We start from the raw sequence: 18,494 nt of genomic DNA, 5'->3' as shown, positions 1-18,494 counted from the left end.
GGCCGGCCCCGCCGCGCCGCTCGGCCCGCAGCAGCAGCAGCGCCGTGCCCGCCTCATTCGCGCTCTCCCCGTCCTCGGTGCCACGGTCAAAGAAGCGCAGCACAGCCCGCGCCTCCTCGCCGCGGCCGCGGTTCAGCAGCTCCTCGAAAGGCGCCGGATCCGTCAGCCCCAGGACGGCGGCGGCTCGCTCCCGCAGCCACTGCAGCCGCACATCGTCCAGGCTCATGGCGGCAACCCCCGACGCCTCCCGGTGGTCACGGCAAGGGGCCGGGGAGGAGCGATGGCCGCGGCCCGCCCGCCGCTCGCCTCAGGAGGCCGCCGCCCGCCCAGACCCGCCTCGCGCGGCCGCGCTCCCGCCGCCCCGCGCTCCCGCCGCCGTGCCCTCCGCGCCGGGCCCCGCGCAGCCGCTCAGGCGGGGCCCAGGGGCCAGGCCCGGCCGCGCCGGCCACAAACATAAGGGCTCGCTCCCAACAGCGCAAACGAGGTTTTATTCGGAATTCGTATGAAACAAGTGCAAAATTTGACTTCTGCTGTCCTTATGGCACAGATGTTAAAACATTACTGTAATATCCCCGTTTTCATACTGATACAAAAATATTACAAAACGACCCCTCTCCACCTGTTCAGTAGAAACTTTGGTTCAACATCTGATACATAACGTGTCGCCTATGCCCGTACAGCCAAACGAACATGGATCGAGGCCAATTCTTTATTCCCCATGCAAAAAGAGTAGAAAATCCGGGACCACACCGTACAAATAGAACCTGGGATAAAGATTTCTCATAGGCAATCTGATCCTTTTATTTCAGTCCTCACCCACACAGTGCAAGACTTTTTCTGAGGCTTTTACCCATCAAGGTGACCACAAGTGATGGGCTGCACGCAACTCCCTGTGCAGAACAGCACTTACCAGCAAGGTCCTCGCTACAGGGAAAGAAAAGTGCTAATACTCCCAGTCCCCACTTCTAATCCTGTCTCGTTCCGTAACATTAAATATCACTGTGGCTTCTGAAAGATTGAAGTAATAACTGTGGGCAGAACTCAGAATAAACAGTTCACATTTTCAGTGCAATTTTAAATATGGCCAAAAAAGAGGACATTGCATTGCTATGTATAGATTTACATTTCATAATCCTTCTGGAATAGATACTGAAAACAGACACTGCTTCGGTTGCATTGCTAAATTGTTCCCAAAGTGCATGAGATGAGAGCTTGCTTAAGTATGTGATTAGTAATGAATGTTTAATATGATGAAAAGTCTCTCAGATAACTTAAAAGTAGTCATTCAAGAAAATAAACAGCCTCAACAAGAAAAAAAAAAATGCCTGCACACTGGTTTTAGGACAAGCAGTAACAACTTCTTTTTTTTTTAAGAATAAAATTTACAACATTAGTTTATCAAGAAAAATGTACATTTTATATCTATATACTTTACATGATGCTCCAGATCTGCTATGTAGTTCTATGGGAGGTATATATTACAGAATTTGGCTGCATTGTAAGGCAATCAGTGAAAAACACTTTGTCCAACAAGAAGGTGAGATCCAATCACATCATTATTTGTAGACAATTCCAAACATTTCTGCCAACAGCAACCAAACTATGCCGTATCATCTTTGTTAAAATGTAAAGAAATGTGCTTAAAAGAGAAAGGCGTAAACTTGTATCCTCCACCAGAGTAGAATTTGTTCTGAAATTCCACCCTGAAACGAGACAAAAAACCCCAGCATCTGTGTATTAATCCAAATTGTCAAAGAACAGAACGATGCAACACAGGAGGCTGAACAAACCCAATCCTAATCCCTTCACTTATGCTTTCTATGCAGCTACTTAACCTTCCTATCACAGACCCAGGCAAATCTGATATTTCCCCAGAGACCCAAACAGACTGACATTGTGCTGTAATGGCTCATTTCTCACTTCAGTTTTACTAATTTGAGTTAGTTGCAGTTAATTGTTTTGTAAATATACACTATCATGAGCATAATTCTCTGTAATGCATACAGCTCTACCTCATGTTCATATACTATATGTCTGCCTTTTCTTATACTGTAAATTTCATCAGGCTTCAAACTAAATATTCTCTGAATCCACGCAAATGTGCTGAACTTGTGATACAAAGACTAAGAAAGGATTGAAATACTTAAGGGTTAGCAGCCACACTTTAGCAAAAGTTTTGCTCATTACTATAAATGTTGAACCAAATAAATAAAATAGATTGAAGCTATTCAGTGATATAACCAGACTGAAAATAAAAATACTTAGCCACATTATTAATATTCTACAGTATCAAAAGTTGCAATACTATAAATCAAATGTACTCTTAGTTTGCACCAAAATCAACTCTGAATGTGGTTGAGGTTAATATGCATCATAAGCCAATAAAATATTTTAATTTATTGAAAATATTCCAGAGGAAAAATTACATTCAACTCAAGCTATTTATTTACTATTATTAAATACATCTATTACAGTAGCATGAGGCTGTTGAATTTTATACTTTTCTTTTTAATAAGGCACCTAATACTTTGACACAAAAATCCCTCTTAAACAAACCAGTATATGCTAAAGGGGTATAAAGAAAAATTAACTTACCAGTGAAGTCGTATAGCATGGAGAAAAGCAGAAAGCCCCTCCATGACCAAAAGAATAAAAACTGTTAGCACAGCAAAAAAGGCTAGAACTGGGACTAGCAGTAAGACACCATACGTTGTATCCACACGAAGCCCCACTCTCATCACCATTTGCCATAGAACTTCTGATAACTCTATTAAAAACAAGTTTTCATAATTAATCTTGATACTGCACACATTCACCCAGTGAGCTAGTCTAACTGACCTGTATTCTAGTTTAAACAATATTACAGATCTGCTGAACATGGGAATGATAAGCAATCCCCCAGCCCAGCTAGTTGCCCTGCTTCCCTCCCCTGAAATATATAAATGTATAAAGTTTCAAAATAAGATCTACTGATGGCAACATTCTACACCATGACACTAGATTAGCAAGCACCTAAATACCTTCCAAACAGGTCAATCAACGGAAAATAGGAAACGTTACTGACTACTGCTACGCTATTACGTGAGTTAACACTGTACTCAGTCAGACTCTTTACAACACAGAGCAATCAATGAAGAAAATTGCTAGATTCCAAACAGTAAGTCACATTTTTAGTTTGAGGGCTTTCTATAGATCATGATTAGTTTAAATGGGAAATTCTTTAAAACTAAGAAAAACATAATTTCATATTAGCATCACTTCAACAGACCAGCCTCCCCCTAACTGGCATTAAAAATCAAGACATCAAAAAAACCAACCAACCAACAAAAACCCACTTACGTGCATGAGCAAGACTTAGTGCCCAGAGTCTCAGATATGAGGCTGTATTAGAAATACATCCTAGACAGTATTCAATGGTATGGATTGCTTGATTCATAAAAACATCTGCAAAATTAAGCTGAAATAGAAAAATACATTTGCATCCATTTAAATAACACAGTATGGCATGAGAGAACAAAACCATTAATCTGCACATCTTAATATACATGGAAGAAAAACTCCATTAAAGGGGAATATACATCGATTTCATATCAAGTAGAAAAAGATCTGCTATGTTTAAGATCCTTTATTACAGTGACAACATTAAAAAAAAAAATCAGGTGCCACAGTTTTCCAGTTAGCTTCCCCAATTACTTTGTTGACAGATAAAAATTAATGCAATTTTATGTTTTCCACAAGGAATGTGATCTAATACTTGAAAACTCTAGAGTAAAACTCTAGGCATGGTTCTAATTCCCACTCTATTGAGGTTACAGGTTTATAATGTTGAGTTTTGCATATTTAAAAGCAGGATTAATTATTAGTAATACTAGTGATAGAAAAGTAACTGCATTAATACTGTAGACTAAATAGAAGTACTTGTCACTACCAAAATGTTCCAAGACTGGTATTACTGCAAATTTCAACACTTACTTTGCATGGGACTATGACACATTTTATTTAAGCAAAAAATTCTTCTATTTTCTATACATAAAAAGCAAGTCTACTACCCCAGTGAAGCAAGTACTACATATAGTCTGCACACTGGGAAACTGAAGCAATTTTTTGTCTTTCAGTCCACATGAAATCAGTGGAATCAGTCAAGACCTTTAAAAATTTGCCCAAACCAAACAGCAGCAATAGCTGGGGACTAGGAATGCTGCTCATGTCTCCCAACCCCCATCAGCAATAATAATCCTCATCACAAGATACAATTTGCAGACATAAAAAGACTTTTGTCTGGCTGAAAAGCCAGCAATAAATAAAAGTAAACTGCATTCAGGCATCAAGGTCTTTGTAAAAGCTCAGCTGATTTTCCTGAATACTTCCAGGGACCCAGTGTACAGGTTATCTTCTCGAATTTCCACTTCTAATTTGCTTTTTAAGGACATACAAACTAGAGATTAAGTAAAAAATTACCTCCTCTCCATCCCCCTCTCTGTGCCCACTGTCTGAATGACTGCTTCCTTCTTCCACATCATGACATCTCAGCAGAGAAAGTTCTTCTTCACTTTCTTTTCGAATTAGCTTGTAGCCACTCTGCAAAATGGAAAGGCATCATGTCATTTTAAAAATTTATTTAAACTAGTTGAAGGCAAAGGCAAAAAGAGAGCTCAAGGAATAAAGCACTAATACATGTTACAGTCAAAACCTTTCCAAGTTGAGTAGAAATATCTAGTAAGGACATTATATGCAATACAATACTAGCTGAATTATTCCATACTGAAGAAATGTGTGTCTCAATACTTACCCTGTACATTCTAATGCCTCGGCCTCCACTGTGCAACCAATATAAATAAAGTGGTTTACCAAAAAGCATTACAGGAACAGACAGAAAAGCAATACTAAGTAAAAACCTCTGCAGAGCAACCTGAGGGGAAAACAAAAAAATTAGATTAGGTCACAAAATCAAAAGTAGGAAAAGCCTTCCCATATTCCTCTAAAGGTCTGTTTGAGCTTAAGAAAAGTACTACTGATTTCAGTGGGCATGTACTCCAAACTGAACAGGCACATAAGTGTTTTACTTAACTGGGGCCTTAAACTGGGTTACAGACACCCAGCATCTTCAGGCCTGGGTTTTACATTGAGGCATTACTGGCACTCTGTCCAGTACAGAGCACATAGAAAAGCATCAAAATTAAAACCATGAGACACTGTTCTCTAGTTTCAATTTTAACCTGGGAGATTCTATTTGAGAAATAGGTATTTTCACAAGTCACTACCTAAAAATTTTACGACCACTTAAAGAGTAAATATGTTATTTAATCATGAGGTTTATTGAATTTCCTCTTAGTCTGATATGTTCCCCTTTCCAGGGGAACACTCAGCCTTTCATGACTGGTGAAGTGTTACCTGCAGAGATCTTCACAAGCTTGTAAGAACACAACTAACCTGTCCGGTGTAGAAGACTTCTGTTTCACCACCAGGAAACAGAAACATGTTAATAAATTGAATCAGAATACTAGGAGCAGATGTAGAGTCCTCTGCAGAGTATGCTAACCATTTAAAGAAGATCATAAAAACAAGGTAGCCAAAGATGCACATCATGAATAGAAGTTCAGGAAGAAAAACCAAATAAATATTATACTTCTTCTTGAAATGCCTAAAAGATAAACATGAGGAAAAAAAAGAAAAATAAGTTTAAAAAAGAAATATCAAGATAAATAAGTGGCCCAATCATGATTTCAATAAATAGAATAGTACCCAGCACTTTCAAACAGCAAGACTGAAATTATAATCCAGAACTGATTTCTTCATATTCAGTGAATTTTAATCAGGTATTTCAGTGGAAATCAAAAATCATAAGAAGCATGTATCTCTATCTAGCAACAAGTGAAAATAAAATCCTGTATTTATCGGTGTCTTCAGATTTTTTGGCATAATACTGATCATCATCTTATGTATGTGATGGAAGACCTCTGTCTTTTTAAGAACAGTTTTCACAATTACTATTATTTGTTTTTTTAAAAACTGTTACAGTTTCTCTTAACAGATTAACTGTTATCATTCAAGACTAGACAAAAACTATGTTAATATTATCTTAACTTCTAGTACTTACAAGTGGTTAAATACCCCCAATACAACTCCAAATGTCATGTGAGTCACTCCAAAAATCACAGACATTTTCATTTTGAAAGAATTTAAAAAACTGAGACGGTTGCTTGCCAAATTCCAGATCTAAAGAAAAGACAAAATCAGCATTAAAAAACCAGTATAATAAAACAGTATCCTTTTCCTACTGGAGAACAGAATTCTACTTCAGAGATCACAACCGAAATTTGACTTTCATGTAAACAGTTAAATCTTTGACTCATTAAGAGAAAAGCTCTTTTTGAATGGAGAATGCCAGCAGAAATGTATCTCCTCATAAGATGTTTATCTTCTTAGTATGCATACCAAATTCTAAGTTACAAATGCCTGATGATCACAAACAGATAATTTAAAGGAATAAAACTAACCGGATCAATTCCAAAGGGATAAGCTCCATTGTATACACCAGTAACATTTGGATCCAGTGTTAAAAACTGATTAGACTTCAGATCCTCAAGACTGTGGAGAAAGCAAAACACAATCAGATCTGACATTGTTTAAACATAGTGACAACGTACACTTTCAGTTCTGCAGGACACTACTGCTTTCCTTTAAACGACTAGCTCACCCACTGTCAGACTTCAAAAGAATAAAAGGATTTCTAAGCACAAAGGGTCTGGCCAACAAAAACAATAGCAAGAAAAAAAAATTCTAGAAACTCACAATCTGGGCTTAATTCACACTGTCTTTGAAAGGAAAGTTTCTGGATTTTATCCCTCACTCGCTAGAATGGAAAGTTTCATTTAAAAAGCTCACAATTTGCTTTTATATACAATTCACTACCAAACACCCAAAGAACAATTGATATCTTTCTTCCCTCTTGCATTTAGATCAGTTTCCACTCTAACTTCATATATTTAATTAACACAGCACTCACAACCTGCTCACATTTCAACCAAAGTCAGTGGTTTTGACTCTACTATTTTAAGCCTCTTCCTGTTTTTGAGGCAAAATGAGATGCAAACTATGAACTTTTAAATATCAAAGGGCCATGACACCTCAAAACAATGAGGTTATCCCACTCTGTGAAAAAGTAGGTTTGACAATTCACACAGTAAAAAACTAAAAAAGTACACTATATCAAGAAAAGCTGTGCAGAGACTAATTATTGCCAGGTAATTAATTTATTTCTTTGTTAGTTTCTTTACAGTAGATGCTAATGCTGCTTGGCTACTCATTCTAGAAGTATGACCTAGGACAACATTCTCCAAAATTAGCCCTGTGTTTTCTTTTTTCCCTCAAAATTCAATATATATATTCAACAACCCCTCCTGGAAAATAGAGTAATTGGAGACAAACTGAAACTGTTAGCATAATGACAAACGTAACACAGGAGGGCAGAGGGCTTTTTATGAATAAAAAGAATACACAAGACTTTCTGTTAGGATTTTACAATACTGCTGAAGTCTCCAACCGTTCGTAAGAACACCTTTGTGAGACCACAAAAAAAAAAAAAAAAGCAAAACACATGTAAGAAGGTTTAGAGACTGAATAAACCTTCACAAAATTAGGTGCAGGTTCTTACTATCAATAAAAAGATACTATGCCAGCTGCAGTTTTTAATCACTGGAAGTTATTAGCTAGCATATAGGATTAGGATATTGCAACAGAATTTGTTCCAGGAGAAGACTGATTGTCATTTACACTAAATGATAAAATTCTAAAAAGTGTTCCAGGTGACTGAGGACATGTAAATCCAGTAAAGCAGCTCTGATAAACACAAGATTAACGTGACTCAGACAGATTGACTGAGTTAAATATAATCAAATTCTAATAGTGGCTTTGCAAGAAACTGTTCCCTGTGGATTTCCCAATCTAAGATAATGAGCCATTTGATTTTTTTTTGTTTTTTAAATAACTATTATTGCTTTTTTTTTATTCTAAGTGTAGATGTATCACTTAGTCCTTAGCACACTAGCACTTGCTACCTTAGTGACTAGATTTTGCTAGATTTCACTACATTTACTTACTACTCTCAATAAAAGGACTGTTAAAATGGGTGAGAAAAAGGGTTAAACTGTTGCAGGAAGTACATTTTTGTTTTAATGGTATACGAAGCAGATGCATGCTACTCACCTCCAAACCTTCTCTTCAAACATTGCAGAAACATTCCATCCAGAACCAAATATATTTAATGACTTCGAAAAACAGTCATTATAGATCAATCCAGTGTATACAGAAAACAGACCCATTAATAAAATAACATATCGGCCTTCAAATAACATTTTCATTATCTGCAAGTATTGGAAAAAAGAAAAAATAGAGAATATCATCTGCTATGTGAACAATCATTATCTAGACATTTCTAAGAGAAACACATTTTTGGCCATACAAAGACTTTTGAAAACTAAAAATTCTTGTGAACAGACATTAAGGAACATGAAGAAACCTAAGGCCAAGCAAAAGGTAACACAGGAAATTTTGCTTTAAGCATGTGAATACATAATTTACAAACGTCAGTCACCAAATGGCTGCAATTCATCTCCCCACATTCACAGCTTTATGTCAAGTGATTTATATGCAAAGGTTTATATGCGTTAAGAAACAGAGCTAGCAGCAAGAAGCATATTCTGAAAGACAACTCTGGTTTAAACTGAATGCAGAGATTTGAAGTCCCCATGCAAGCTCCCATGACACAAACTGAGACTGTTTTCACTGGCATTCTTACACTAACGAATAGTCTTTTTAAGCCACATTTCCTTCCCAGGACTAGTTTTCAGAAGTTAGTCATTTGCAGCCATTATTAATTAAATATAATTCTAATGAGAAATGCAGGTGTTCCTGCATTCCAACCCCGTATCATTAAAAAAATAGTTAAAGTTTAATAAATTTCAAGCTACAACTCCTTTTCAAAAACAATAAAAGATGGAATTTGAAAAAATCATTTTCTCCTCACGTTAGTCACTATAGCCACATTCTGTAAAAACACATACATTGCTAAGGAGCCCTAGCAGAAGGAAAGACAAGCTCAACAGTATCAACTAGTTTTTGACAGTCTTTCACTCTTATATGATTCTTTCTGCCGTTTCAAAAAAAGTGAATAGCTTAAGATATCACATTCATTTCAAGGAATAGGGCAACTTTAAACACAGAAAATCCTGAAACAAAGGAAAAAAAGCAGTCTAATACACGTGCAATAAACAGTACTTTTCCAAAACACAGTAACTATTCAATTGAAATTACCTTGCTGGATGAGGAGTAAGTTATTTGTAAATTCTCTTACCTCATCTTGTGATCTTCGTAACCTAGGGTGATTTTCATACAGTATTGTCAGGAGTGCAAATATGAACATTAGTAGACCATGGCCAAAATCCCCAAACATAACCGCAAACAAGAAGGGAAAAGTGATGATGGTATAGAGAGCTGAAATGACAACATAACAGATTTCAGGCACGCAGCACCACAGATGATGTTGCTATCTGAATTATGCCTAGGCAATTCAATTACTTTAACCTCTCTAACTATTTTCAGCTTTAAGTTTGAAAGACATTTCACCCCCTACTAATAGGCCTTTCCCCCCCACTATAAATTTAACTCAGTTTAAAGCTTGCTTATCGTGCATCCTTTAGTAATGACAACTCCACAGCTGAGCTGACAATTCTGAGAATAATACAAGCTCATGAAATTAAAAAAAAATAGTTCTTCCTCCATGGCTATTTTGGCTCTGTATTATAATGTACATTCTCCTGTACAGCATGACATAGTTTAATGTCCTATATCTCTGTAGTTACGTTAACTGGGTTACACAAGCTGGATTTCTTCAAGTGATGAGCTCCACGCTTCAGTAAGATCTACAGCCATTACCAAAGTTTTCTTTTTTTCCCCTAAATATCTTGTCTCATTCAAGGTAAAACATACAAAGAAACATTACACAGTTATTATCAGCATCTTTAATGCTAAAATAGCTTAGCAAAATCAAATCCCATCTTACTGCTCGGAGCACCATTTGTACTTTTGATGAGCTACAGAAATTTTAAACCAGCTACTAATAAGCAGCATGGTTGTCACCATTTTGCCTTCACTAGCATCCACTTCAGCACAGTATTTAAACACATAATAAGGCAAGCAGTAATAATAGCACAGTTTTCAGAAGGACCAACCTGGATTAACTTCCCCATAGTTTCCAACTCCATAAGCATCCACAATGTTTTGGAACCCTGAGGTGAATTTATTGGTACGTATCAAAGTTGGAGGAGGTTGTGTTGTTGGGATGGTATTCATGAATGAAGAAATTGTAGCTCCACTCTTCCTCTAATTAGACAGAAAGAAAACAGATTCATATAAAAATTCAGTTGATGCTTAATTTAAACAAAGAGAAAATATTTCCTCTGTCAGCAGTTTCACTGATCCGGAAACATCCCTAAATTAAACCCCAAGTTTAACATTTGTCCCTCTGTGCCTTCTTAAAAAGATTACATTCATCTATAACTCTAAAAACCCTGCTTAGGTACAGTGTTCTAATCCTTACTTTATAGGAAATATCAGATGAGACTCAACAGTCAATATTACAAAACAAAGATTTGTTACTAAAAATTCTCTCTTATAAAACAAAAGGACAGAGCTGCACTCAACACAACTAACACAAGGGCATTAGCACCTTCTACTTGACTGCCAGTAGCATTGTGAGCCCAGACTTGTGTGCAACACAGAAGTTATTCAAGAAAAAGAAAACACCACAACACACAACACTAAATAAAGGACAGCTCTGATTATAAAGAAATTGTTCGATATGAGTTCACAGAGACCCAGACCTGTCTGGGTCTACTTTTAGCCTATTTTAAATAATTATTTTCTTTCCTTCTCTGTATAATTAGTTCTAGACAAAAGTTTTAACATCAGTGAGCATTCAGCTGACTTACTGAACCTTCCTCCAATGCATGGCGCAAATTTTGCAGATCAGCCACTGGACACCAAACCTCAGCAATTAAACATTTATTTGTGACATCAAAACTGCACAGGTTGAGTACATGATAAATGGCTTTCATCTTCTTCACTTGGATAACCCATGTATAGATGGATTCAGATGCTTTACACAAGACTTGGCGTAAGTAATCCTCTGTTTTATGCAGCACCTTTGTCCAAGAAAAAAACAGAAAGATTTCACTGAAAACTGTTATAACAGTGGTTCTGTTAATCACAGTAAGAGCACCTCGTATCTGTCCAGTGCCAGATCCCTTTTGTAGGAGGGCATGTGAACCACTGTTTAAAACAGAAGGCAATGCCAAGTGCCCTGAAATTTAACACATACATGGAACACAAGACCAGGGACATGGCATAGTCATGTTCAGATCCAAAGCTGTACGTATTTTAGAAACAGTCATGTATTTACCACTGTGATTCGTCAAATGATCTCCTACGGTGCAATAACTACAGCAAAGGGAATACCGTTATTTACTCACAGTGTGAAGATCCTGAATACGAACATTTAGTCCTTCAACAACTGCGTTGCGCTCCTCCATGTTATTTGGATAGGGATAGACATGACAGTGATAGCTACAGAAAAACAGAAGTTTGTGTTAAATAACCAAACTAAAACAAAACAAATCACCTAGCCCCATGCCCTAGTCAAATTTACAAAACACCATTTAATAACCACAGAACAGATGCAACTAAAGAGTCAGTATTTTGCCTGTACTTACTAAGGACTGCAGATAAAATGATTCATACATTTAGTTGTGTACTGCATAATTATAAAGCTAGATGCAGTGGGAGGGAGGAGAAACAAATTTAACTTCAAAAACCTTGCCTAAAAATCAGTTACAAGCAAGGGGAGCAGGGGAAAACTAAGAAAACAACCCGGGGTAAAAAGAAATCATATATATTATTTTTACTTCTTACCAATCACAAATCTTCTTAACTTTCTGGCCAATTTGTTCACCCCAATAGGACACTAAAAAAACAAACCATTTTGTGGTCTCACCCTAAAAAACAAAAAAATTTAAGTTGATGAAGTTTGGTTTTAACCAAATGTGGTATAATTATAGAGTAATTATAGTATAAAAATAACAAATTTGAATAATTAGAAAAAGCTGTGATAGCAGCATTAACCTTCCACCATTTTAGTGACAATGAAAAAATAACACTCATGTGACAACATCTCTCTTTTTTTTGACACATTACAAGAAAAACAGAAAAAGTTTTCAGGGAAAATAAGAGATATTCTATTTTACCATCTCAGAATTATTAGTAACAAAAAAAGGTTTTAAAAATTAAAATGTTACAAATGAGAATTGAAGCAAAATTTCAGAGTGACAGATCAGGCAGACATAATTGCTGATTTACAAAAAGTGAACTTTCTAAGTTCAGAGAAAAAACTTCATAGACCAACTGCACTCCAGACTTTTTTCCTTAACTACTGAATAAACAAATAAAATTACTATCAAAAGGTAATGCACTGTACAAACCTAGTTAATAAATATCCAAGCAGACATTTATGCCACGTATTTTGATTAAGGTAGACAATCATAAAGTCACTACTATTCCACAATAAAGTTCTGCACTCATCAAGCTGAACCCTGATAATTTAATTGCCATTCCTATTGTCATGGTGGCATCAAGACCTCTAATTTTAAAGTCTCACAAGTTCTAATACTTGAAAATAGTTTTGCCTCTAAAGACACTGGGAAATCATTTACATTCATTGCGGGCAGACCTGAGCAGCAATTCTTCCAAGTCTTACAAAAAAGACAAACAAAATAAACTGAGAGTTACAACGTTTACTCACTGTATCCGGGTCTTCCAGACACTCATCCAACTCTGCATACGTAAGAATAGTATAGCCTTTACAGACTCTCCACAGCATTTTTTCAAATGCTTCAACTTTTCCTATGTGAACTAACCCAGATATGAATCTATGGAAAAAGAAAAATTTGAAAAATAAGCTAAAATCCACAAGAAAAATTCAAAACTCGAAGTACATCATCACTCGGGATCACACAGTCACAATAATTTAACATCTGCCATCTCTAGAGAAGGAAACACGACCCTAAACAGGAAATAACTAGTATATAAAATACAGACACAATTCCTATTTGGAGAACAAACAGACTGTAGGCCTGAGCGACAACGTTTCTTTCTATGATAGAAAAGTTCTTAACTTTTATTTGCTAAGATACCCTCTCATAATGGTGTTGTAGAGAACAGTATCTGTACATTTTAAAGGCAAGTAGGCAGTACCATTAATAAGGTTACATTTACAACTGACACTGCCAGGTGAGTAAAACACTACGTGTTTATCATAGAAAAAAAAGTTTGAACAGTAGAAGAAAGTATTGATTTAGAGATTTTTTTCCTTAACACACATACTTGGTTTGATGGAAGTTTTGTGAGAGTTTTTTTGGTGCTGTCTTTCTTACCTCTTCAAATAATTCAATTCTGTTACAAAGGTACATTTTGGTCACATTCCTACCCTGTCTAAAACTGTTTGGCTCATCTGAAATCACTAGTCACAGTGCATTCTAACTTTAGGAAAACAGCCCATTATGTACAGCAGCTCATCAAGAAGTTCTGGAAAGGCACAAAGGGACAACCTGCCATAGATGGACTGAACCATACCTACCCCAGCTTGGCACCCAGTCTGTGCATACAGTTGTAATCCACTAATGGCTCGTTTTCCACAGATGGAAATTCTTCATAATTTGCGTGTAGATGGGATTCATACTAGCAAATAAAAGAAATATCTTACATAGTTTTCAGAAAAGAAATATTTTCATTCATTTATTATTCTAAAGAAGAGAAGCTAATTAAGTAAATTATTTCAATAAAAATATAAAAGTCTTTCCTGCGTTCAATGCAAACAACAGAGAAGCCTTGGGATCTGAAGTCCACTGCTGTTAGCAATTAATAGTCAGTGTTGCAAAAGTTACACAGTAAATTTCTTAGCAGAATTTCTGCATCACAATAATACAAATATGCCTTCATTTTCAGTTGGCATCAGTAGTAACATTCAAACAATTCAGAGAAATCACAAAATTTCTCTAAATTCAGGGCTGCGTTTTGCTATGTATATAAACACAGCCTAGCACAAGAGCTTGCCAGCCAGGTTCTCCAGGTACTGAGCACAAATAATAACAAACAACGTACAGTGCTCTAAAATCCAACACCAAAGTCATGCACTTAACTAGAACTACTAATACAGCATGCAACAAAAATGCCACACGACACATAATCCTCGCCAAACAACATTAAGCAGTACCTCAGCTGTTCTCCTGACAAATCTTTGTGTGACCCCTAACATGCATGTATATTCAGTCAGTTCAAGCAGATTTTTCCTCAACTTTTCTTTGTTTTTAGTTACTTCCCTCAATTCTGTCTCCAGCTTCTGCAACTGTTCCTAAGACACAGAGAAAAAAATTGCATAGAATCAGTTACAGCGTTTTGGAAATCCGGGGAGAATTTTAAGCCCATGTTAATTTGCCACAATGATGGGAGTCTCCCAATTTCTTAACTCAAGCTCCACAGGTTTTATTCTTCAGTCTGCCAAAGATTGCTTTGTACCAAGTACACTTGATCCTCCACTGGCATCTGTTAAGTCTGCTGTTCTGACTGTAATTTGTGTCTGAACTATAATGCAGACTTGGGATTAGAGCTTCAGATAGCATAGGGTGCAAAACACTTGTTTATTCTGTTAATAGAATTACAGCAAAAAACCAGAATGTCATTCAAAACCATGTTGGGCATTTCACAAGCTTCTACTTCTTACGCAATACCAGAAAAAGCATTCAGAGAAAACAGCACCATGTTTTGCTACGCAACCAGCACTGGAACCTGCAGAGCCTTGGGCATATAAAACTCCCACACACCCTGGATATTTTGGATGCATGAAAAGAGCCTTAGGTAAGTCCCAAAACAATTAATGGGGCTGAAGGACATCTACAGACAGCAGTTTGCCTGGAACAGTATAATATGCCAATCCATCAAAATAAAACAGATGTCTGCAAACCCCATGAGTTAGCTTTGACCCTCTCACAGGAATTTCGTGTTAATATCAAATCCTCACTGGCAATCTTTGAAGTAACATGGCAGAAACAAAAAACAAAAAACAAAAAAAACCCTGGACAAAACCGAAAGCAAATGTTTCTGCCCCTCCCATCACGCCCCCGTAACTTAAGTCCTAGGTAGTAAGATAGCAAGTAATCAAGTTTGAAATACAGCTCCAAGATCCAGAGCTACACTTTTGACATCTCTTTATGTGGAAAAGTTACCTGGATTTCTAAAATGTGTTTCAGCAAGGGGGCAGGAGGAGCAACATCTCCTTCAGGAAGTGGAATATCTGCTTTTTTAATTTCTTGTACTAAATACCCTGGAGTGAGAAGAAAAACAGAATCAGAAAGGAAACAGTATTTCCTTATACTTCCTAGAATGCTGCATAGATGACCTTCAGCTGTTATTGATGGTGCTGATCACACTGCAGCATCAGGCCCTAGCTACTTTATTCATTTATTTTAGCAACAACACACACACACAGGTCTTCAAAAAAGAGAGGTGCTTATGGAGTGCTAGGAATAAAATATACAGAACCTTTCTGTCTTGGAACTTTGCAGAAGTAAGCTATCTTCAGAGTCCTCTGACTGAAATTTTCCAACCACAAATACTTTTTAAGAAGCTTTTAGTATTTCATAGTACCTCTTTGTCACTGCAAAATATCACTTTCTGCTAATCATGCCAGCTGCCAAAAATTGACATTCTACTCATTGACTCATGTTTGGAATAAAAAGTCTTCAAACAAGGCCACTTAAACAACCCTGACGACAAATGCAACTCATGCTGGGCAGGGAGGTTGCCAAAACAGCTACTGGGATGGTTTGGCATGACCAGCACATGCCTCCGACGAGAGATTTCAATAAAGAGAGTCCTTCAATAGTAACTTTTCCTCAGGATACGTTGAAGAAATCTGCATCTTGGTTGTTATGCTCTACACACCCCTCTCTATTCATTAACTACCATGTGAATACAATTAATAACAACACGAGGTATTTTTGAGGGTGCTTGAAAGTTCAACAGTATTGAGTTATATAACATGAAAAACAGGGTTTATCAAGGAAATATCCAGCATAAAGCTTCCATTCTCCTAGAAGAGTTTTAAGCAGTCAATACTGAAAGGGTCTCAACTATTTATGAGCAACACATTAGCAAATCTTCCTCACCTCTGAGCTTAAAAAACCCTCAACCTATATTTAGCACTTGCGTGTTGTAACGCAAGTAAATTTTACAGCTCAGAAAAGCGAGAAATGGAGATCAGTGGTAAAACGATGTCATAGGTTGGCCAGAAAGGTTGTGGAGTTTCCTTATTCAATAATCTCACCAGACACAGCCCTGGACAAGCTGCTCTAGATGCACCTGCTTGAGCTGGAAGATGACTACGCGATCTCAAGAGGTCCCTTCCAACCTAGATGACTCTCTGATATACTCAAAACTGATGCAGCCTATCAAGACAAATTAAGGAATGTATTTGTATGTTTTGACCCAATTCAGTACTACAGTCAAGTCACCTCTGGCTCCAAAAGTCTACACAAAGACATATAGGGTGTATGCATATGTATTTTTTCATATGTATGAAAATTTTGTAAGATTCTACAGCATTCAGATCATATAAGATGAAATTTTAAAAACCTGTAGCTGACACTTTCACTGTAGTTCCACTCCAATAATGTAAACATTAATAATGCCAAAGATGAGGAAGGGCAGACATTAAAATAAAGCTCACCAAGTATTCTTTCCATTTCTTCACACTTCTTTACTTCATTCACAAATTTTCTCTGAAATACACTTACATTTGGATTAAGCTGAAGGAAAAAGACAAAATGATTATTAGGTATTCAAAACAGCAACCACCCCTAAAAAACCACAGCTATTTCTGTGACTTCATGGAGACAATTTTGCAAGTATTCTGCATGCTCTCTTTCTACAAAGTGCTTTTCAGCGGAGAAGGTATGAAAACCTAAAAAGATTTAAAAGTCTTCAAATAGCAAGGTTGGTTTTATTACAGCAGAATTATTAATGCCTTTTGCTAGTTTTACTCAAGTAATTAAATAACTAGATCTGCTGGAGAAATCATTCCTAATCTTATTTCTACAGTTTCAAAATACTGCTGATCAAACTAACAAACTTTTCTACAAGCAAATTTTTTGTCTTAGATTTCCACAAAATCTATTTGAAATGTTAAGTTTTGGAAGAATCTTTTTATGTACATCCCCATATTATGAGTATGGAAAGTCTCTGAGTACTTTTGGCTTTTAAATCGGAACCACTAATACATTATTTCTGAAATAAATGATATGTCAGATACCTGGAATGGCATCAAACTGTTAAACATAACACCCATATACTGATTCTTACAGATTCATCTTCTCCTACCTGCTGTATTTATTAACTAGCTGTTAATTTCAGTTCTCCCAGCTTTCCTTGCAAAGATTTCACAACCTACATTTCTGAAGAATAATTAGAAGAAATTCTGAAGTCTCAGTCAGCAAGCAAAGATCATATAATTACGATGAGACAATGCAGAAATAAGGTTAATTATTACCTGACCCAATTTTATGTTAGTCGGGCATGCAGTTTCCTCCTAGGTGAATTGCTCCTCCAGGAACAGACATGTTTTACAGTCTGTGATGTTGAAGAAATAAGCCTACAGAACAGCTAAGATGTTTCTAAATCTCTCAACGGAGTGGGCATATCTATTAGCTGTGCACATACACTCAGACTAAAGTCAGGGCGCCTTCTGAGTATTGGGCTCCCCCACGGGATCCTACTGCAAAAAAACCCCAGGTTGAAGCTACTTCTATGAGAAAGGTAGGACAGTCACCCCAGAACGCCCCTCCCTAGAGTCTCAGGGAGGCTGGGGCTCCACACCGACTTTCCACCGCTCAGCCTCGCTTGCACGGGAGTGCGATGTAAGGATTAACCATACCTCTGCACGCCTGAGTCAGGGAAAGACGGGAAGAGAAGCTGCCTTGGAGCCTTTTACACGGCTCTCACGGGAATGAAACCTACACCCTTCCGACGGCACCTACCCTGCCCGGCCCCCTCGGGGTCCCTCTGCCCCCCCCATTCTCCCAGACAGCTCTCCCGGGCCGCGAGGCCGCTACTCACGTCTCGGAACTCGGCCAGGCCCCGCTCGCCCACCTCGCTGAGGCACTCGTAGGCCGAGCCGCTCTGGAGGAAGAGCTGCGCCAGGCACATCGGCTCGCCGCGGAACAGCGAGCCCATGGCGGGCCGGAGGGTGCGGAGGGGCTCAGCGGGGCGGAGCGGCGCGGCGTCCGGCGGCAGCCCGCGGCTCGGCGGCCATGGCGGAGCGCCCCAGCCCGCCGCCGGCTGCGCGGCCAGCTGCTTCCGGGGGGCGGGGCCAGCTGCTTCCCGGGGCGGGG

The 18,494-nt window shown here is 37.9% G+C and overlaps 1 protein-coding gene across 3 annotated transcripts; it reads right to left on the bottom strand.

Moving 5' to 3' along the window:
* Positions 1-489: 489 nt before the first annotated feature.
* Positions 490-18,465, bottom strand: ATP6V0A2 (ATPase H+ transporting V0 subunit a2). 3 transcript variants are annotated; one of them, XM_074920803.1, is made up of 20 exons: positions 18,220-18,465; positions 16,835-16,913; positions 15,333-15,430; positions 14,324-14,461; positions 13,688-13,788; positions 12,854-12,980; positions 11,968-12,050; positions 11,529-11,622; positions 10,989-11,201; positions 10,230-10,380; positions 9,353-9,492; positions 8,206-8,363; positions 6,498-6,588; positions 6,098-6,216; positions 5,431-5,641; positions 4,790-4,909; positions 4,459-4,578; positions 3,340-3,457; positions 2,596-2,767; positions 490-1,703 (listed from the first exon to the last, which is right to left on the bottom strand). In XM_074920803.1, the coding sequence occupies exons 1-20, from the start codon at positions 18,334-18,336 to the stop codon at positions 1,601-1,603; spliced, it is 2,553 nt and encodes an 850-aa protein (XP_074776904.1). In that variant the 5' UTR covers positions 18,337-18,465; the 3' UTR covers positions 490-1,600. The 3 variants fall into 3 exon arrangements, with proteins under 3 accessions (XP_074776904.1, XP_074776905.1, XP_074776906.1); XM_074920804.1 differs by having other exon boundaries at positions 18,253-18,465; XM_074920805.1 differs by lacking the exon at positions 18,220-18,465 and adding an exon at positions 17,654-17,787.
* Between the last annotated feature and the right edge of the window lie 29 nt (positions 18,466-18,494).

Source organism: Athene noctua, chromosome 17, assembly GCF_965140245.1.
Source record: "Athene noctua chromosome 17, bAthNoc1.hap1.1, whole genome shotgun sequence".
NCBI classification, from domain to species: Eukaryota; Metazoa; Chordata; class Aves; order Strigiformes; family Strigidae; genus Athene; species Athene noctua.
The sequence above is the reverse complement of the archived record's forward strand: the minus strand, read 5'-3'. Positions and strand labels throughout refer to the sequence as shown.

Excerpts from the sequence above, each read along its gene's own strand:
- ATP6V0A2 (XM_074920803.1), bottom strand. The coding sequence starts at position 18,336 with ATGGGCTCGCTGTTCCGCGGCGAGCCGATGTGCCTGGCGCAGCTCTTC. Across the intron at positions 16,914-18,219 it reads GCCTGGCCGAGTTCCGAGAC|CTTAATCCAAATGTAAGTGT; the intron begins GTGAGTAGCGGC and ends TTTTTCCTTCAG. Across the intron at positions 9,493-10,229 it reads CTATGGGGAAGTTAATCCAG|CTCTCTATACCATCATCACT; the intron begins GTTGGTCCTTCT and ends TTGTCATTTCAG.